We start from the raw sequence: 22,154 nt of genomic DNA, 5'->3' as shown, positions 1-22,154 counted from the left end.
CAGAGTTATGGCGGACCCAACGCATGCGCAAAGAAAATATGCCACGCGTTTCACCTGCGAGTTGCCCTTCTATATATTCTCTATTCTATGCCACTGGTTCTTCCTGTAAGATAACGACGCCTACCGGATCGTTACGGAGAATGGAAAAGGGCTATGCAGGAAGAAATTGACTCGCTCAATGTATATGAGTGCTGGAACTGACAAAACTGTTCGTATTACGATATATTTTAGCAGAGAAAACACTTTGAACATAAAAGTAAGTTTTTTTATTACGATAAAAGAAAAACGCAACGAACGTCGTGCAAACGTAACATGCGCCCACGATATAACCTTAAACTTAGTTAATACTTCATAACAACTTAGTTAAGAATGTTGAGTGTAATTTACAACACTCCCACTCACTCAATATGTCATAATGTTTATATAAGTCCCAGTTTGCATCGCAGCTATTCAAATTGTTCTCTTGGTAATGGTTTAGTAAAAATATCTGCCACCATTTCCTTGGTTGGACAATACTTTATTTCGAGTGTTCCATCTTGAACTTTCTCGCGCACGAATTGGTGTTTAATATCAATGTGCTTTGTCCGCTTGTGTAGCACTGGATTCTTTGAGATAGCGATTGTACCTTGATTATCTTCATGTATGGTTGTGGCCGCAGTACAATCTATTTGCAGGTCTATCATCAATTGTCGCAGCCATACTAATTCTTGGGTTGCATAACATAACGCAATGTACTCCGATTCCGACGTTGAAAGAGCCACTGTTGGTTGTTTCTTGCTTGCCCAACTGATTGCACCACCTGACATTATAAACACATTTCCGGCAGTTGACCGTCGATCGTCTGTGTCAGAGGCCCAGTCTGCATCAGAGTATCCCTCTAAATCGATACTGGTTTTTTGGTACTGCAGGCTTAGTTTACAAGTTCCTTTCAAGTAACGAAAGATGCGTTTCATAGCTGTAAGATGTGCTTCGTTCGGTGCTGTGTTGAATTTAGCTAATGTTGTTACTGCTTGAGCTATATCTGGACGGGTAGCAATTGCCGCGTATATCAAACTTCCTACCATTGACTGATAATGAGAGGCATCGACTGATTTGCTGTGTCCATCTCCTTTAACAAGTTTGACGCTTACATCCATTGGCGTAGACACTGTCTTGCAGTCTTGTAATTTATACTTTTTCAGAATCTTGTTGCGGTATTGCTCTTGATTAATTAGTAACACACCGTTCTTTATAGTAATACTAACTCCTAGGCAGTAGTGGAGTACGCCCATATCTTTCATCTTGAATTGGTTTGCCAAATTGGCCTTTAGGTCATTCATCTCTTCTTCAGTTTCAGTCAGAAGTATGAGGTCATCAACGTGAACAGTGATAATCGCCTGCTTATCTTTGAGAAAACGAATAAATACGCAAGGGTCTGCTTCACTCTGAACAAATCCTAATGATAACATAAGCTCTCTGAAAACCTTATTCCAGCAACGTGGACTTTGTTTTAGGCCATAAAGCGATTTTTTGAGACGACACACTAGCTTTTCTTTTCCTGGTTTTACGTAGCCTTCGGGTTGTTGCATGTATATTTCCTCTTCCAATGTTCCATTGAGGAATGCCGTTACTACATCCATTTGATGGATCAACATACCTCGAGATACACCAAAAGCCAGAAGAGTGCGAATTGACGAAAAACCAACCACTGGAGAGAATGTCTCTTCATAGTCAATTCCATATTTTTGCAGAAAACCCTTAGCCACCAGACGACCTTTAAATCTCTCTACCTTTCCTGTTTCATCGTGTTTAACTTTAAAGACCCACTTGCAACTGATAGGCTTACGTCCAGCTGGTAATTCGACTAATTCCCAGGTCTCATTCTCTAGTAAAGACTGGTATTCTGCATCTGCAGCAGCTTTCCATTTCGTTGCACATTCACTATTAAGAGCATCTTTTAGGGCTTCTGGCTCTGGGATCTCAGATACGTAAAGTGCTGCATACCTCGATGTAGTGATCCCAGCATACCCGTCGTGGTAATATATTGGTGGATTTCTCTCTCTTCCTGAGCGTCAAGGCTCATTTGGGGGGCCTTGTTGTTCATTTCTGGTTGCACGAACTTGTCCCTTTATTTCTGTTTCTTCTTCAGCACACTCGGTATTTCGGTAATGTCTTCACCACACTTCATTTGAGCTTTTGTTGATCCAAAATCTGTTTCATTAAATGTAACTTCCCTCCGAATGAAGACTTTTTGTCGATTCTCATCATACAGCCTGTATCCTTTCTGTGTAAGGCTATAACCAATAAATCTCATCTTGACTGCCTTTTGGTCGAATTTCTGGCGCACCGCATCAGGAATATGAGCATAAGCAGTACAGCCGAAGACACGAAAATGGGACACATTTGGCTTCTTTCCATACCATCTTTCATACGGAGTTACCGCAGTTGCAGTCGTAATGACTCGATTTCTTATGTAGGCTGCATTGCATACTGCTTCAGCCCAAAAAGCTTTGGACAGTCCAGCATGCAAAATCATAGAAAGACCTTCTTCTTAGATTGTCCGATTCATGCGCTCAGCTATCCCGTTCTGCTGGGGTGAATGTGGCACTGTTGTCTCATGGCAAATTCCTCTCTCCTTTAAAAAATCTTCAAACTCAGTGGATGTATATTCACCCCCATTGTCCGTGCGTAGTGTTTTTATCCTACACTCTGATTGGTTTGTGACTGCTGCCTCCCACTCCTTGAATTTTCCAAGCACTTCTGACTTGTGCTTCATTGGATATACCGTAACACATCTGGAGTAATCATCAATGAAACTGACAAAATATCTTGCACCTCCAAGGCTTTCAGTCTTCAGAGGTCCGGCAACATCACTATGAACCAACTCCAATCTTTTGGTTGATTGAATATCTCCCACTGTCTTAAATGGTGTTCGGTGTGCCTTTCCTTCTGCACATGCCTCACAAAAGCTTGAATTGCAAGATTTAGGTATGTCCATACCTGTGATAAGTTGCTTTGAAGCCATAGTTTTCATTTGACCGACATTTAGATGTGCCATTCTTTGGTGTCATGGATCAAGTTTAGTGCCACTTTCATTAGCAACTGATGCATTGATAAGCAAGTTATCCAGAAGAATGGAAGCGTTTGGTTGAGACAAACTACCTACACTAAAACCATTTTAAACTAGTTTGGAATGGAGAATTGCAAACAAGTAGGAACACCTGTTGAATCGTGCTCGAAGCTTATGAAGTGCACAGAGGAGAGTGAAATGTTTGATAAACACAAATATTAGTCAGCAATTGGTGATTTACTCTATTTATCTTCGGCTACATGTGCTGATATAACGTTTGCAGTAAACAACGTCGCAAAATTCAGTTCCAATCCTACACAAGAGCATTGGACAGCAGTGAAGAGAATTTTCCGATATCTGAAAGGAACATTCGATTATGGCTTACATTACACGCTCGAAACAAGTTTGGACTGCGTTGAATTTTCTGATGCAGATTTGGGTGAAGATATTAACGATGGAAAATCAACGTCCGGATATATTTTTCTAATAAACGGTGCTGCAGTCAGTTGGAAAAGCAAGAAACAAAGCTGTATGGCATTGTCGACTGCAGAAGCTAAATATATAGCCGACCTACTTTTAGACGACCTACTATTTCAATTGCAAAGATTATACAGACATTAAAGGAAAGGTTGCTCAAAGATCTTTATGAATGATACAAGACTTTAACAAAATAAGATTTACTCAACATTTTGTTATGTACATTGCTGAGAAGCTAGTGGGAGATTAGAGACCCCTGGGTCAAAAGTTGGCGATAGGAACTTTAGAATTGGACAGGATGCACGTCGATTAGAAATGTGTGAATGAGAATGCATCTTAAATGCTTTTACAATGAAGGGGTAAAAGGATAGTAGCCACAAAAAATGGACTGTTTACTATGTAAGACAAAGTCTAACAATAGATTTTAATCATTGAGAGGAGCGACTTAAATTGTTGTATTGTAATGCGGAGTAAAAAGAATACTTATAGAAAGGTTTCTTACTATAATTTCACATTTACAGGGTGAAGAATAATGAAATTTGACGATTTGAGGTTTTAATCTGCCTACTCAGTCTGCAATCATACTTAACAGCTGACAACGTCACAAAAGGTTGTGAAGAACAGAATTTTGGGTTTATAGAGGATAGAACAAAATCTTCATAAACACTGTTGCCTGTTGGAATTAAAATTTTGGTATGAGACATGACATTTTAGTAGGCTTTTGTCACATAGCAGCTCTAGCCAATAAGACTTATATATCACACCATGGCCTACTTAATTTACACGGCCTGATATCTTGCCACAGCAAGGTCAAAAATGCAAGGCCATTGAATTTTCCGGAGGTGCTCTTCGAAATTTTGATCTTCTTCCTTCAAAATTATTCATTGGCCTTACTTTATGGTATAATCTTGTAGCTAAAAGTCTAGCGATCATTTCAAGAGTTTATTGGCTGAAATTGGTCCTTTTTTCGCCGAGATATCAAAGTTTATAAATTGGTGCGATCGGCGGTTGTTTTGTTTATCACGCGCTCGTCTTCGTTCGAAAATTTTAGCTCTTAAATCTATCGTGGATTATCTATATTTGGTATCTACGTGTTCCTGGTACTCTCCTCTACATTTCTACAAGATTTTTGGAGTCGAATTGTATACATTTTTTCTTTTATTTACGAAAATCTTCAAACCCATAATTATAGCGATGGTGCTTCCTATTTTCAACGGTGTCCTTCCTACTCCAACTACGCCTAAGAAAATTTCATCAAATCCAAACGATTTCATTGGTAAATCATACTATCCCTTACCTTTTCAAGCTTCCTCATTAATTGGAAATCGTGGTATTGGTTCTTCTCCATCCTGGGACATCAATATAAACAATAAATCGATCAAACTTAAAATAGAATGGTATGTTGAAAAGAACAATAACAGTTATCATGAATTCCCAAAATCTCTACTTAACATACTATCAGCCTACAACTTTGTACAACCTACCTGGTCCTCCTCCTTTGCTGAAGAGAAACTTTCTTTCAAGTTTGAATGGAAACTACTCTCTGATGCTACTAACCAACCTGAACAAAACTCCATCTACTAACTTACCTTTACATACTCCTGACTTTGGCTATACATCAACATCTAAATCATATGTATATTCACCACCCAATCTTACAACTCCTACCAAACTCTTCCACAATCATGCTGCTGCTTTTCTAAATCCTCTCACTCCTCCATACACTCCTTACCATCAAGGTACTTTTCAGGTTAATAAAGTCCTGAGAAGGACTATTTTTGTTGTTGTTGACTGAAGTTTCGACAACCTTAGCGGTAGTCATCTTCAGAGTCAAATGAGGAGTAAATGTCAGGTTAGCTCAAAAGAGGAAAATGATGACTCTAAAGATGACTACCGCTAAGGTTGTCGAAACGTCAGTCAACAACAACAAAAACAGTCCTTCTCAGGACTTTATTAACCTGGACGATCATCATTTACAAACATATAACGATACTCCCGGGTTCAAACCATTTACTTTAAGGTACTTTTCCTCATAAAAGGAAAAATACTCCATCTACACAAACTAAATCCAAGGACAAACCTAAACACAACACAATACATGTTCCTGACTCAACTATCAAAAAGACTTCATCTCACAGGTGGTGAATATACATACGATTTAGATGTTGATGTATAGCCAGAGTCAGGAGTATGGAAAGGTAAGTTAGTAGATGGAGTTTTAACTTGTTCAGGTTGGTTAGTAGCATCAGAGAGTAGTTTCCATTCAAACTTGAAAGAAAGTTTCTCTTCAGCAAAGGAGGAGGACCAGGTAGGTTGTACAAAGTTGTAGGCTGATAGTCTGTTAAGTAGAGATTTTGGGAATTCATGATAACTGTTATTGTTCTTTTCAACATACCATTCTATTTTAAGTTTGATCGATTTATTGTTTATATTGATGTCCCAGGATGGAGAAGAACCAATACCAAGATTTCCAATTAATGAGGAAGCTTGAAAAGGTAAGGGATAGTATGATTTACCAATGAAATCGTTTGGATTTGATGAAATTTTCTTAGGCGTAGTTGGAGTAGGAAGGACACCGTTGAAAATAGGAAGCACCATCGCTATAATTATGGGTTTGAAGATCTTCGTAAATAAAAGAAAAAATGTATACAATTCGACTCCAAAAATCTTGTAGAAATGTAGAGGAGAGTACCAGGAACACGTAGATACCAAATATAGATAATCCACGATAGATTTAAGAGCTAAAATTTTCGAACGAAGACGAGCGCGTGATAAACAAAACAACCGCCGATCGCACCAATTTATAAACTTTGATTTCTCGGCGAAAAAAGGACCAATTTCAGCCAATAAACTCTTGAAATGATCGCTAGACTTTTAGCTACAAGATTATACCATAAAGTAAGGCCAATGAACAATTTTGAAGGAAGAAGATCAAAATTTCGAAGAGCACCGCCGGAAAATTCAATGGCCTTGCATTTTTGACCTTGCAATGGCAAGATATCAGGCCGTGTAATTTAAGTAGGCCATGATCACACCAATCAAAGTTCTAAACGACGACCTTTAACATTTCGAGCTCATAGCTTGTTGACATAAAGTTCCAACTTTCGAATTGCCTATACTAACCAAAATCTACGGGAATTAATATAATTCCGCGATTTACCGATAAAATGTTAGTTTGCTATGGTTACGTGGGTGTTAAACAAAACAACGGTAGCTGCGTGACACAAAATAATTTGTTATAAAGTATTTCTTGTATAGCTGTAATTTTTCAAAAGTTTAGTTTTAAATCGTTTTCATTTAACTATATTGATGTTCTTAGTGAACGAAAATTACATGACTGATAAACATTCGAACAATTAGATTAACGTATTGACTTGCCTGTCAGACTATAGAGAGCCATAAATATTTGTTGGTATTTGCAATGCAAATTCAGTGCAAAGCTACACCTGCTTTACGCCATTTTCTGATCGTGACAAAGTTAGTTCACTTTCTACTGTTTTTCTTAATTAAACTTCACGGGTCACTGCTCATAACTTTCTTAGCTTTAATGCGTATATTCTTACTTGGATTTATAAATGTATTTATAGTGTATTTCCCGATAAAATGTTAGTTTGCCAAGATCGTGAGTGTGAAACATAACAATTGTTGCCTGCGTGCACCATACTACTTACATAATCTTTTAACATTTTAAAGTATTTCTTGTACATCATTTTTAAAATTGTAACTCCATATCATTATCATATTGTTCAGATATTATGCTCTTATGGCGAGCAAAAATTATGACTGCTAAATATTTGGACGAAAAATATTTTAGATCGATACAATGACTACAGCAAGCATCAATGATTTGCAATGTAAATTCCATGATTGTGCAATGTAATACAACACTTGCGTGACGCCTTTGTCTTGTGACTCAGTTCATAACTTTCGAAAGTTCGTTTCTTGCCACGTATGTACGAATTTTTGGTTTAACTTTGGTGTTCATCTTCATATGCTTTAGTAGCTTTAAAAAGATGTTATAATCTTTGGGTATATTTAGCTTCTCTTTAACCCTTAAATGCCCAAGGAGGGAGAAACTCAATGCAAAAATCTGTTCTTTGGTATTTTTCCTTAAAATAACAAGCAATACCAAGTTCAATTAAAAAATTTAAAAAAAAAACATTTTTTCTTCTTAAAAAAATTTGTGACAGATTTGTCACATTGGGCATTAAGTGCTACTTTGTATAATAAAGAGAACTAGAGTTTAAAACTAAAATAATTATATAGTATTCATTAACAAAAGCATGAAAATTGTGAATATAACAAGAGTTTTAATCAATCAATACTTTAATCTGTCAGTATGTAGATATCTTTATGATTTTATTTATTTGTGTGGTATTCCATAAAGCAATTTCTGTCTTTATTGAAGCAGAGATAAACATTGCATTTGCACAGACAACATGAGAGCGAAAGGCAGAGCAAATTTTACATCTCTGACGATGTCTGTCATCCCAGGAAGGCATATGATCTATTTTATCAAACCGTATCTCTTCGTTTGGTTGAGTGGTTGGTCTTTTTTGAGATGTCGAGGCATTGGAAGATCGTCCTCTTTTTCTTTCTTTTCCTACCTTAATCAATCCCTCTGCACTTGTTGCTTGGAAGTCACGAAGTTTGATTTGTTTCTATCCTCTCTGATTTTTTCTGAAAAGAAGCCATGAATTGACCATAGCCACTGTAAGGGTATGAAACCAAACGTAAAGATACCATCGCCTTGATCTTATGGAATACTTGTACAATGAGCAAAGCATGTCCATTAAGTCAATGCCCCCATGAACTTATTGTACTCATCTACAAGCTTTGGCTTGGGAATTTCCACATATTGCTTCTCTTTCTTTTCCCATCTCTTTGCAACACCTAATGGTTCTGCTCCACAGTAAGTAGATACCAATGCCACTGCCTTTATGTCCAGCCATCTGACAATGGTAATTCCTTTTGATGAGTCATTTACCTCATCATAACAGATGTTCCAGTTTTCTCAACACTGTAAATGTTAGTTTGCTGACACATGTTTTCAAGCATCTCTTTGTTTACAAACTGTTAAAAAATTGTCAAAGGTGATGGTGGAGGTTCAGGTACAATATACTGATCATCTCTTGATATCATCCATTACCTTCAACACATCTTCAACACCAAAGATATCCCCTTTCTTATTCATACTCTAGAAATTGAAAAATTAAAAAGTAGTTATGTAGGGAAATAAATACACCGGCAATTGTGTTGAGTAAACATAACCCAAAATCATTCATAATAAAATTATACTAATAGTGCTTCAAAATTCTAGCTTAAGACCTAAATATATGTTCAATTTTTATTAAATTCTATTAAATAACAATTTTCTTAATAATTTAGTTAACTAAAAATTCAAAAATAATAAAGAATTCCATCAGTGTAACAATTGTAATTCCATGTGTCATTAATTAAAATGGCATACACAAATGCCCATTGTGACAAATTTGACACACAACTATTTCCATGTATTTTTTTCGAAAGAAAATATATAATCAAAAAAACTCTAAGCTAATTTCATAAGCTTGTGAGTCAATTAAAACGATTCAATATATAATATCACAGTAACTTACCTTTTATACAGTGTATTTCTCACATTTTCTTCGCAGGATTTTCACTTCACATATTTTAAAAATGACTGCCATGTTGAACATATATTTTTCAAGCCCAGTCTTCACAATAAGCATTATCAGCTCATTAATAATATTAACTAAGGGTCAAATGTGTCACTAAGCGCATTTTTAAGGCAAAATATAATACAGTATGGAAGCACTAGCTCTATAAATATACGTGTGACAAATTTGTCACACGGGGTTAAGCGTAACTTCGTGATGAAAGCAATAATAAAATCAGCTTTGAGCATAGTTGTGGATGTCGGGGAAAGCCAAAATGGAATGCATTTTTTGAATGCATTTATCAATAAATTAAAGATAATATACGATGGATTGGTAAATGATCTTCGTGACAGTTTCATTCACTTTGAAGAAGGAGTTAAAGAGCTTAAATGCATGCAAGAGTCGACTGAAAGTGATACATCGACACAAGTACCAACAATAAAGTTATCTCAAAAATGTCAAACGCGTTTCAAATTAGCTGGAGAGAAAGCGAAAAAGACGTTTGAAAATGATTCGTCTAGGACTGAAGAGAAAATAAAAGCAAGCAAGATACGCATTGCAAGCGCTATTCTAGAACGCTTAGATAACTGCGGGTTAGCAACAACGAATTACATGTTATGTCTGAAAGATTTAAACTCCTCGATTGTCGCGGGAATAAAAAGCAAATCTCACAACTGTATGGAGACTAAAGTCCTTGACAAAGTAATAGATATTAACTTGGCGTTGGCGAATTTCATCTTTAAGCACACAAACAAAAGGATGCCTGTTTTGGAATGGCCCCAGATTCAATATAACGAGCAGCCGATTCATCCTTTTTATTACAAGAAGATTGAAGAAAACACTACTGCCTCATTACCTTGGTACTCAACTCGCTTTCCTGAGAATACTGACCTCGTAAGCATGATCGTAAATAAAGAAGGAGAATTACTAATTTTTAATAGAAATGAACTTCAAATACTTAACAGAGAAACCGAAGTGTTTGAAACGTGGTGTCAGTTTCAAAGGTCGGATGCTGAAAATAGGCAAGTAAAATGCATGAACGTTGATGAAAATGGCGTAGTATATCTACTTTTGGGTTGCAAAGACAAATCGAATGGCGATTATACATTGTTGCTTTGTTTGGAAGACAAAATTGTTCAAAAATGTTCCTTGTACTTTCGTGAAGAAATACAATCTAGTAACATTTTTCTTGCTGTAGCACCAAATGGCAATATTATCATTGCTACTATCAAGAAGGATCAAAGCAACGTCGAGATATATGTGCATAACAGTAAAGGCAACATTAATACGTCGTTTGTAGCAAAGGGTGAACACAATCCAATTGATGATGAAATGAAATATTTGTCCATTTCCTCTGACGACAACATAGTCATTTTGACTTATAAATCACCCAAAATTTACCGAATTATCATTAGTACAATGAATGGAAAATTTGTTAAAAAAAGGAAATTTCAACCACACAATGACGAAATCAATTCATACAATCAAGTCATTTATACTCCCGTCACCAACAGTGTCACAGGTTTTTTTTTTGACAAATCAAAGCTGGTGATTGAGACTTATTTTGTTAAAACCAAAAAATTTATGTTGCCTATAATCTTGACAAATATTGGATATGACTTGGAAATTTTTGATGATTCATTACGCATCGTTCAGCATGCTGGCGAAAACGTGGCATTAGCGTCTAGGGAGAAAGGTGTTGTTCGTTTTATTAAGGGAAACCGTGGAGGCGGAAGCGTAGACGTGACGTTGAAGTGGATGAACATGGAATTGAACACAGATTTAGACTCAGTTCCAGGTATTAAAAAAGATTTGAGTGATCAGTTGATTTCAATATCATGTTTAATAGCCTATTCTAATATTGCATCAACCATATGCAGTTCATAAAAGTATTAGAGCTTGAACTCATTTTTTGACATTAAATTTTAAACACGATATCCATGACCTCTGAAAAACTTTTTTGAGTGAAAAACTTACTACTCATTTTATGTTGTGACTATATGGCTTCCTATTGGGCTTTAGCAAAAACCAAAATAATTTTTGTTACCTGCAAAAGATCACTTGTTTAATCTTACTCACCGCCTTACAGCATGCAAGCATACAGAAAGAAATTCTTGACATTAGAATAAATTATTTATGTTTAATCAACGAAAAATCTTTTAAGTGTACTTGAATACCATTTCCAATGACGTTACAGTATTGCACTCATGGCATTTTAAATATCGGGATATTTTTGATACAAAGAATTAAATTATATTGACATGAAGTAAAACTGATGTTTATGCTATACCCTCTACCAACTCATTTTTAAGCTGCATAGTTGCATGATGCTATTCTGTTTCTTTTGTTCTAGTGGTAAAATTTCTGTTATTTTATTTTTAATTTAGAAAACTCGTCTTCAAGTGCTAACTTCACTGCTTTTATCAATTCAGGGTCACCCGGTAAGTCATCATAAAACAGCGCAAACAATTGAATCTTGGAGAATTTGCTTACTGACTTTTATGTTTTCTGAATAGAGCGGCGTTGGAAGTGAGGTGGCAGGGGGGCACATACCCTTTTATCAGTAGGGGTATGTGCCCCACACATTTGCTTCAAGATAGGAAAATTACCACCAAGAAAATGTTTACTAATAGTAAATTTTGACTATAAAACACACAAATCAACAGTGCAGTGAGTGGACTTTAAAGAATCACGTAGAAAACTCTTGCAATTTTTTTCCATTAGTTTAATACGTTCGCAATCAAACAACCGGTGTTGCTAAAATTCTAAAAGGTGACTATTAGACAACATGTTGCAGACATCGGTACTCATAATTTTTAAGATGCGTTCCTTTCCTTTTTATGTTCCTTCCGACGCGCCTGTCTGACACACTTAATAAGGTGCAAGTTAAAAAGTTCCTTTGAATGTTAAAACAATGATGAATAACGTGAAATCTGTTTAATGTAATGAACTTTAAATGCAATAAAATGAAAATGATCAAGATAATTTGTTTTTCTTCATAGTTCAATTTACCAACCCAAACAATCTATGTATCGACATCAAAGCTTATATTACATAAACGCTTTGGCAAAATTTTGAGCCTTTTTAAAACTGTTTACATTTTTGATGGACTCTACAGAAGACAGCGATGCTACAGGCGAGAATAATCGCCATCAAGATGATACAAAACAAGATATACCAGTCCACTTTTGTTTCGTTCAAACAAAGAACCCAACACCACTAAATTGTAGAGAATCGTAATAGGTTATGATTAAATGATGTAATTTAGTTTTACGTACAAGATGTGAGCTCAGAGCATTACAAATACGCGAAAACCGAAACCCTAACCTTAACCATGGTAAAGTAGGCTACGAGGCTATGGCCGTGTATTTGTAGAACAAGCGTGTTACTGAGTTTCACGTGTAAAGTACTCAGGGATATGTTTGTAAATGTAGATCGTCCAGGTTGGTATAGTCCTGAGAAGGACTGTTTTTGTTGTTGTTGACTGACGTTTCCACAACCTTAGCGGTAATCATCTTTAGAGTCATTTGACTACCGCTAAGGTTGTCGAAACGTCAGTCAAAAACAACAAAAACAGTCTTCTCTGGACTATACCAACCTGGACGAGCTACATTTACAAACATGTAACGATACTTCTGGGCTCAAACCTTTTGCTTTACTACTCAGGGATAGTTACAAAAATAAGACACCTAATAAGTAAGTATTCGTTAAAGCTATTTTACAACACATAAGACTCTTATATCTCAACACCTATAAAAACGGAACTCAAAAAATATGACGAATTTAAAACATGCGTTTTCAAAATTTACCGGAAAAATTTTGAAACAAACAATGAAATTCATAACTATAATACAAGAAATGGAACAAAGTCAAATAAAACTTGTAAAAAACCAATTATACTATAATGAATAGAATACATCAATAGAGGCAACGCACAAATGAATTAACTCTTAAAATGTTTATATGCCAACGATTATCAAAACAGCATTTGATAAACATGGGCTGCTCTTTATCTAAATAAATTACTTGGATGGAACAGTAGAAACGTATACGTAAAAATGATTATAACCAATTACTCATTATATGTATACTAGTTATAGTACATACTAGCGTGAAAATTTCTTGTATCTGAATCTTAACAATGAAATATCCTTCATTATAATTAAATAGTATGTATCGCAAATAATAGCTACAATAATTATTCTTCACTGTAAATATGCAGACAATGGTGTTTTACAAACCTAACACGTCTGTCAAAGTTTTTATTAGGTCTCTATAGCCCAACACCTTCATATATTGTTCGTGTTGTTATAGTTTTAAAATTTAATACAATAAACAAGATTTTTTCAGCGTTTTATGTCACTATGACTCATTAAAATAGATTTTTTGAAAGCTTAAAAAACTTCTTTTGCTTGCTAAGCAAGTGTGGACAATCTCCTTCCTGTAATAATATAAGTCTGCATAAGCCTGTACAAACACGAGTTTTGCATAAGCCTGTACAAACACGAAGAATATCTTATATTTTAGTCGAGCGACCAAAAATCAAAATTTCTCACTTACTTGTGTTTTTAAGCTTTAGCTTATCAATTTGGATTAGCTGCTGTTTCAAATTGTAAAAATGTAAATATATTAACTGTAAAATTTCAGTGAAATTTCAGTGTCTTTTACTATTGTTGCGAACGTCAAATGAATATTCGAATCAGACACTTCTAAAGATAAAAGTTTAAAAAGCAAAAAATACTTGTTTCTGATGTATAAAAAAGAAAATGGGTGTAATAGAAAGTAGAAAAACAAAATTTAAGCAAAATTATTGTTTATTGAGAAGCCTTATAGTTTTTTATCAATCCTGCTGAAGTCAATTCTCAAGGATGGGTGATTCATATGTTTACTTCATTGAAGTGTGTGGCAGTCGTCTGCATGATTCCCTTTTTGTTTATATTTTTAAGAAAGCAGTGTATAAAGCAGTGTATATTTATAGTTCTTCGTTGTTTTGTTCGTTAGAAATTTAATGAAAAATATGCTATAATTGTGACTAAAGTAATTAAATGACATATACGTTTAATAAAATGACAAGTTTTACAATCTGTTTCATGCTATTTGAAAATTTTTTCGTTCGGATTGATGCTTGATTTATTATAGCTATATTTGATTATTTTTTTCTTTACTTTAATATTTCGTTCTTATTTTTTGAAGAGCCTCCGAATTGCAATTCCAATGACCTAAATCCTGACGACGAAAGTTCCGATGAATATTTTAGTGCTGACAGTAATGACTCTGCCACTTCTGATAATTTACATGATAGACACTCTCCTCAAAATTCTGAAGATGATCTTGAATTTAGAGATATGTTTCTTGATGAGTATTCTAACATTCGAAAAGATGTGCATCAGAAACTAAAAAGGTGAGCTTGTTTCTGCTGTTATATCAAAATCTTAAAATTTTAAATGTTATGTAATTTTATGTAAAAGGAAGCTTTTTTCCAGTTCTTAAGTAGCAACAACTTAAAAAGGGGAAACTTTTAAAATAGGTTTAAATAGGCAAACCCTTTCTTGCTCATTTTATTCAATTGAAACTTTTTACATTTACTTTTACAGTTTATATTGGATGCGCGGGAGATATGGAATAGTCGGTTCTAACGAGATAATACCATATCTTCACTTTTTTGTGACAGTTGATTATGAAAGAGTAGACCGAAAAGATATTCTACAAAATGACATAATCGATAAATTTGGATCAGATGCTTCGCAATATTTTGAATTTCGGCCGAAAGGATCAAAAAAAGCGAAGCTCCGATCCTTCTCAAATATATCCATAAGTAGAAACGATCAGTCAATTATTTCAAGAGGCACATTAACAATGTTTTGCTACCTAAACGGGAAACATTACGCGTTGACATGTTGCCATCTTTGTTATAATGGAGTTGACAATCACAAACATTATAAAATGCTCAACTTGGCAACTAATGACCCAAATGCATTTGAATTGCATTTGAAATCAAATGAATACGTTTACAGTAGCTCTCCAAATTCTGAAATACAACTAGGCTCTTGCAGGGACTACGTTTTGCAAAATGATGTGGACATCATGTCAATAGAAGTTAATGAAAGTGTTTCAGTGGAGTGCAGACGAAAAAAATTACACAAACCTTCTAATTGGTTGGATGTGTGGCGAGAGCTTCTTAAACGAGTATACGGAGTCTCTTCTAGTTCAGTTAAGGTGAAGAAATATGACGGAAAACGTATGATAGGCTATATTGTTGATACTTCTTTTTCGTATTATTCTCCTGAAGAAGAGGTTACTATTGAGGATGCTATTCTGGTAAAATGCAGAAAAAGCTTTCTTAAAGCTGGTGATTGCGGTGTGCTTGTATATTTTCATGATGAAGCTGGCAGAAGAATTCCTTTTGGTTATGGTGTTTCTCAGTTTTTTCACCTGGGAATATGTGATCCAGAGTATAAGTATTATATTTGCTTCAAGCTAGATAAAGCTTTAAGAAAGTTATTTGGCGAAGAAAACTACAAGAACTGTGGCTGTTTTGAACAATGTGCAAATCCCATTGAGGAAATCAGTGGTGAGAAAAAAACTTTGCTCTTGACATGAAATATTGTGATGACTTAGGCGTTTACTTTCCAAAACTTTAATTCATTTACAAGGTTTTCTGTTAGCTTTATTGAGAAAGCCTAATGTTTTTTATTATTTCCATAACATGGCTCATTGTGCTAATTTGAACTCAAACTGTTCCTAATTTCATTACTGAACTTCTTATTTCCTAAATAAACTTGAAAATCATAACTATGTACAATTTTGTTGCTGAACAATATTGAAATATCGTCCTCGTAAATTAAGTAATTGTAATGTTGTAAAATTTAGTAAAAGTAGACGTAAAATGATCTATCCTATAACAAATCAGATTCTGATATAACATTAGCTATTTCATTTCGTCCAATTGGTGATAATTCTAATGTGTTATATGTTTCAGCAATCACATCTTCGAATGCAAGCACAACATTTGCTACATAAATCAACACAACGCTATTCGGTAAGTCATTGTACAACTGAGCAAATAAATGACTTTAGCTACTATAATGTCAACACAATATGCTCTAAAAAGAAAAGAAAGAATTTTATGAGCATTTTATTGATTTATTGTGGTAAAGCTTTGCACATGGCTATGCATCGTTAAAACGAACTACCTAAAATTCATGCTAATGTTAATTTTAGGAGTGGTTTTAGTTGTATTTCTATTTCATTTCTTTAAGCCTATTATGTGAAATTTTTCGTAATTACAATTAGATTATGAGCTCGAGATTTCATCAAGATAATAGTTGAATGAGGGCCAAGCCTGCGTAACGCTTTTTGAAAAAAGAATCAAGTTATTCGTCAGAAACCGAAGTAAAATTGAAGACGGCAGGGTCGCTGCTTGCTATCTATACCTCTTTCTACTCGTTATCTATTGAAAATTAACAAGAAAGCGCGTAGAGTAGCCAATCAAATTATAATATTTGCAATGATACTAATATGTTTCTACTGACGTTCTATATGTTTTAGCAACCACGTTAATGTTAGCCAGCTGGTTAACTAGTGCACATGTCATATCAAAACTACCTGGTAAGTTATCACAAGTAAGCGCTTCATAAAGCAAAGCCTTGAAATTTGAAAAAGTAATAACTCAATCTACATGTCTGTAATCCGACCTTAGGTGGCTTACAGACATGTAAGCCACGACCTTGTGGTGGCTTACATGTCTGTAAGCCACCACAACTAGAACATTTACAAGGCGTGCACAAATCATATGTGATTCACCGGACGCTCTACACAACGAAAACAACTATCTCAAACGTGTTTTTGACAAAAACAACTATAACTCTGACTTTATCAAACGCAACACTTACAAACCCAACAAACCTAAAAAAACGAACAACTCAGTGACAACAGCAACGATACCTTACATCAAAGGTACGTCTGACACTATGTCGCGTATCTTACAACAATATAACATACGTGTCGCACATAAACCAATCACAACGTTATGACAACTACTAACGAACATAAAAGACAAAGAGGAACCCAACGAACGACAAGGTGCAGTTTACAAAATGAACTGCTCCGACTGCCACGCCTCCTATATCGGGGAAACTGGCAGGAACTTAAACATAAGACTTACTGAACACAAACGAGCTACTAAGAAACAAGACAAAACTAATCACATTGCCGAACATCACCGAATCACAAAGCATAATATTGACTGGGACTCGGCAAAATGCATTACTTACAGTACTGACTATAGACAACGGCTTACATTAGTAAGTTGGTATACCAACTTGGAACAAACCCCCCTGAATAGATCACAGCAATTACCGGCACCTTACAAACGACCTAACAAACGATAAATTAAAAACATTACACTTTACACTAATTCATCAAAGGTACGTTCCCACACATTACAATTCACACATCGACACCCACAAATCACACATCACGACTAAAAATAAAAATATTTCACTTCACACTAATTTACAATGACATTTCCTGTACACACAATACAATGACGTAAGAACCAGATAACAAATACGGCTAACCTGACGTTTACTCGTCATTTGACTCTGAAGATGACTACCGCTAAAGTTGTCGAAACGTCAGTCAACAACAACAAAAACAGTCCTCCTCAGGACTATACCAACCTGGACGATCTACATTTACAAACACGTTACAAATCCATATAAAATAAACCTTGGGAGAATACCACAGATTGATTTAATTGCGTGCAACTTGCTAATATTCTTAAATTTTGCAACAATCAACCAGGGGCGGATCTATGATTTTTCAAACATCAGTCATGAACGCCGGAAGCGTTCCGCACCTAAGGGAGGGGTCGATGTACTCTCTCCTAAGAAATTCTGAATTTCAAAGCCTTGGAAATAACAATTTCAGCGTTTTAGAGCAATACAAAATGTTTTTTTGGCCATCGTTTTGGCGTAAAAACAGCACATTTTGCTTACGCTTTTTTTTAAAAAAACTGAAATGAACATTATATGAATGTTTTGCTAAAGATTTAGGCTCATTATCAATAATGCTATTCCAAAAAAAGATATAGTCTTTAAAAATTTCTACCAAATTGTCAGGCATAGACACTACTGGATACCCCCATTCATAACTATATGTAATGAGTGGAGTTATAAATGAAGTACTGAAAGGGACAGTTCACAAATGTGAAAAAGCTCAGACCTCAAACCATGTAAGTTTATTGTAACCTTTCAACCTCTCCCCATACAGTGCCAGGAAATTCATCTATTTCGAAAAAACTCAAAATTTTTTTTTATTCAAAGATTAAACAAAGATTACCATACGCCACCGTATTACCGTACCATACGCCACATTGACATAAATCGCATCACATTCCTCCTTGTTATAGAAAGTGAAAAGCCTGGAATGATGTCTGAAGCGCATCGTGAATTTTTAAGAAAATACAGGGACTATATCAAAAGAAATCTTGAGGTTGATGTTGTCTGGCCACAAATGACGGACGTTCTGGATCGTAACTGCGAAGACAAAATTCGAGCAGAATCCACCCCTGAAGCTCGTACTTTGGAACTTCTTCATTTGCTGCCTCGGCGAGGAGATAAAGCATTCATATCCTTTATTAGAGCGACACTTAAAGTTCAAATACGGGTTGGGGAACACTTGGCTGACTTAGCCGGACTTAATGTGAACCATATACTTCCTAGTGCTACTCAAAGTACGACATTTTTTATTTCTTATACTGTTATACATTACGTACTGTGAGCTTGCTTGCCTTTCTGTTATTTATTAATTCTGAAGATGTAAAATTCTCTAGATGATAAGAATGCAAATATCGACCTTTAACTTGTAGAAGTTTTAATGAAAAACCATCTTCTTATATATAAACAGAAACATCAGAAAGTTTTAAACCTTTTATTTTACCATTGTCTTACTTAGGAGAAACTGAAGAGCCTGGAATGAAAGAGGTCCATCGTCAAATTCTTGTGAACCATTTGTCCACATTTAAGCAATCACTTAATGTCGCTGAAATTGTTGAAAGTTTATCCAACAATGTGGCGATCACAAGCAGAAATCCGGGTGTCAACATCAGAACTGTGTTACAAGAGCCATCTATGGACAAAAAAGTGGAAAAGCTTATATGTGATATGCTTCCACGCTTAGGGCCTGATGCATTCCAATATTTTTTCAAAACCTTAGATAAAAATCAGCCGCAACTTGCCCATGATTTGAGGCAGTCAATAAAAGGTATGTAAAAAATGTAATAATTATTCCTCCTTGTTATTACATATACATGTTTGTCCTTCTACATATCCTGTAAGTCAAATTCACCTCACTGATTTGTCAGCTACTCATCCTGGCGAATTAATTGATGAGAGACAATGCTATCAGGAGTCAACAAATATTCATGTGACTGGGCAGACAACAGCCCAGTTTAATCTTGAAACGACCTGGTCAGATCTACCTGACCACGTTCAAAGAAAGTTAGAAGAACGATTAAACAAAGGCAATGAGTTATTAGAGAATGACTGGAGAAGGTGATTTCAAAAGAATTAAAGTCTTTTTTTAACTCTGTTGATGTTTTTTCTTTATTAGGTATCTAAATGTTTTTATTTAAGTTTTATTCCTTAACTGAGCACAAATTGATTTTTTGTCAAGCCTGTACAAAGCAGTGAATTTGCCACAAGGTAAAGAAAACATCATTGCTGAAAGATTCTCTGACAACCCCACACAATATGTTTTGAACACTTGGTTTGATAGAGATGGACAACGTGCCAATGTAAAAGCACTGCTCCTAGCATTGAAAAAGTGTAACCGGGAAGGCTTAGTTCATGAGATAGAAAGGGTGTTGGATGTAAAGCTACCTGATCAAGTTTCGCAAGACACCGTTGATGGAGTCCGTGACATGCAATTAAATGAAAACGAGAAAAGAACCGGTAAGTGAAGTTGGAATGAGTGGTTGTCCAATTTTTCAAAGCAAAGCATGGTGGTTGAGCAGTTGCTTCAAACAGCCAGCCCACACATTTTGTTTATGCTATGTAAATTTCAGATCATTATTGTTCTTTTCCCATCTGTTTTATTTACAGTAAGTAAACACATTAAAATTTACATAGCAGGACTAAATTTGTGGGATAGCAACGCCACTCCTCACCTGCAAGGATTAGTTTTCGAATAATGACTCCAAGTTCTTGAGGCTTGGTCTGACATGTTTTACTTTCATGTCCAAAAGTAAGGTTGGAGGTAAACTTTAAAGTTTGTTTCATAAGATTGCTTATATGTAAGGTGTAAATGCAGTAACGTAGCCAGCTTGACTTTTTACTCCAGCTTGTATTCAAATATTTTTGTGTTTACTAGCTGTGAGAACAATAGATTTAGAAAAAGATGAATAATGGTAATCCATGAGGATTTACATAACCAAAGGAAATCTACAGGCTGGCTACGCTAAGGTGTAAATGTTAAATAAATATTTCAATTTGGTTTACATTAAGATATCCTAATTTAGTCTCCATCTTAATTAAGCTCTGAGGTTCGTGAAGGAAATACCGGGAGAATTAAAAGTTCAGTTGATGAAACAATTAAAACAAGTTAGTGTAGATTGTCTCTCAGAAATTGCGACAAAAATCTTGGAGGTGCGATGTTACGTGGTCGACAGTACTGATTTCATGGATAAATTGAAAGAGAAGAAAATAAGATTTCTCTTTCGGGAACTTCGAAGAGAAGGTCAGACGAGGGATATTGTTCGTTGGATGAGAAATAAATTTCCTGTTGGCAGCACAGGTTGGTAGCCTACGTGTGCTAAACTAGTATTGTAACAGTTTGAATAAATGATTGTATTCCATTGGTTTGAGTTAGGGTAAGTTAAATGAATCTGTATTCATTGGAGGTTACGTTCAGCTTTCAGCAAAAGAGTATTTGGTGTACATTACGTTGATATTGTGATAAATGATTCTTGTTTTTGAACTTCCTGCAGGTCCTGTGAAATGCGATGATAACGTGAAAACCGAGAACATGAACTATGGCGTTAGAAAAGAAGTGACTGACTATTTATCTTGTGAGTCCCATCATACTTCGAATTTCAATGATAATAAAATATATTGTTACATGTTTGTATGTTTGTAAATGTAGATCGTCCGGGCTGGTATAGTCCTGAGAAGGACTGTTTTTGTTATTGTTGACTGACGTTTCGACAACCTTAGCGGTAGTCATCTTTAGAGTCAAACCTTAGCGGTAGTCATCTTCATCATCATCATTTTCGTCTTTTGACTCTGAAGATGACTGCCGCTAAGGCTGTCGAAACGTCAGTCAACAACAACAAAAACAGTCCTTCCCAGGACTATACCAACCTGGATGATCTACATTTACAAACATGTAACGATACTCCCGGGTTCAAACCATTTACTTTAAAATATCTTTTTTCACTGTAATTAACTGTACGCGATACACCTTTTTTTTTCAAACACAGTGGAAGATTGGGAAATTCTCGCCAGTCACAGCGACATAGATTTGAAAAAATTGGACATCGGTATGATCAAGAGAAGGTCGGCGGATAATCCTGCTGAAGCTGTCATTTCTCGATGGGAAGCGAGGAACAATTCTTCTGTTGGCATGATGTACGATCTACTGGTTGACTGTGAATTCTACAAAATTGCCGATCTCTTATGATGGTATAATAAACATGTTTAAATACGTAGGTCTTCAATACAGTAGTAAAGCTTTTGAATATGCACCGAGTGAATTTTCGAATGGCCCTGATTACTAAAAGTCTGTGAGCTCCATGTTTGAAACACTTTTTTGTCTAAGAAACAGCGGTAAAGTAAACTGTTTCACTGTCTCTGTAATCAGAAAAAAAAATTTAAAACCGCTACTGTTGAATGTGAGCAGGATAAACACTATACCATACTTATTTCATAGCGAGATTAAAACACGTCAGTTTATGCATACATCAGTGC

General features: G+C 35.4%; 2 protein-coding genes and 1 long non-coding RNA gene across 3 annotated transcripts; all 3 read left to right on the top strand.

Moving 5' to 3' along the window:
• The first annotated feature begins 5,441 nt into the window (after positions 1-5,441).
• LOC124439190 lies at positions 5,442-6,273 on the top strand. Its single transcript, XR_006946302.1, has 2 exons — positions 5,442-5,724; positions 5,970-6,273. It is a non-coding gene; the product is annotated as an uncharacterized LOC124439190 (long non-coding RNA).
• A 3,090-nt stretch (positions 6,274-9,363) lies between these two features.
• On the top strand, positions 9,364-16,092 carry LOC124439180. The gene is made up of 4 exons (XM_046989416.1): positions 9,364-10,984; positions 11,574-11,627; positions 14,380-14,587; positions 14,781-16,092. Exons 1-4 carry the CDS (start codon positions 9,403-9,405, stop codon positions 15,784-15,786), a joined length of 2,850 nt encoding a protein of 949 aa, XP_046845372.1. The 5' UTR covers positions 9,364-9,402; the 3' UTR covers positions 15,787-16,092.
• On the top strand, positions 15,733-22,145 carry LOC124439182. The gene is made up of 10 exons (XM_046989419.1): positions 15,733-15,757; positions 16,166-16,225; positions 16,735-16,794; positions 18,599-18,922; positions 19,144-19,452; positions 19,553-19,742; positions 19,864-20,141; positions 20,725-20,982; positions 21,176-21,256; positions 21,668-22,145. The coding sequence occupies exons 3-10, from the start codon at positions 16,746-16,748 to the stop codon at positions 21,865-21,867; spliced, it is 1,689 nt and encodes a 562-aa protein (XP_046845375.1). The 5' UTR covers positions 15,733-15,757; positions 16,166-16,225; positions 16,735-16,745; the 3' UTR covers positions 21,868-22,145.
• Positions 22,146-22,154: the final 9 nt, after the last annotated feature.

Source organism: Xenia sp. Carnegie-2017, unplaced genomic scaffold (assembly GCF_021976095.1).
Source record: "Xenia sp. Carnegie-2017 unplaced genomic scaffold, XeniaSp_v1 HiC_scaffold_19, whole genome shotgun sequence".
Lineage (NCBI taxonomy): Eukaryota > Metazoa > Cnidaria > Anthozoa > Malacalcyonacea > Xeniidae > Xenia > Xenia sp. Carnegie-2017.
The sequence above is the reverse complement of the archived record's forward strand: the minus strand, read 5'-3'. Positions and strand labels throughout refer to the sequence as shown.

Bases quoted from the DNA above. Each gene is read 5' to 3' on its own strand.
- LOC124439180 (XM_046989416.1), top strand. From the start codon at position 9,403: ATGAAAGCAATAATAAAATCAGCTTTGAGCATAGTTGTGGATGTCGGG. The intron at 10,985-11,573 runs GTATTAAAAAAG...TTTTTAATTTAG, and splicing joins AGATTTAGACTCAGTTCCAG to AAAACTCGTCTTCAAGTGCT. The intron at 14,588-14,780 runs GTGAGCTTGTTT...TTACTTTTACAG, and splicing joins GTGCATCAGAAACTAAAAAG to TTTATATTGGATGCGCGGGA.
- LOC124439182 (XM_046989419.1), top strand. From the start codon at position 16,746: ATGTTAGCCAGCTGGTTAACTAGTGCACATGTCATATCAAAACTACCT. The intron at 18,923-19,143 runs GTACGACATTTT...TGTCTTACTTAG, and splicing joins ACTTCCTAGTGCTACTCAAA to GAGAAACTGAAGAGCCTGGA. The intron at 19,743-19,863 runs GTGATTTCAAAA...TTTTTTGTCAAG, and splicing joins TTAGAGAATGACTGGAGAAG to CCTGTACAAAGCAGTGAATT.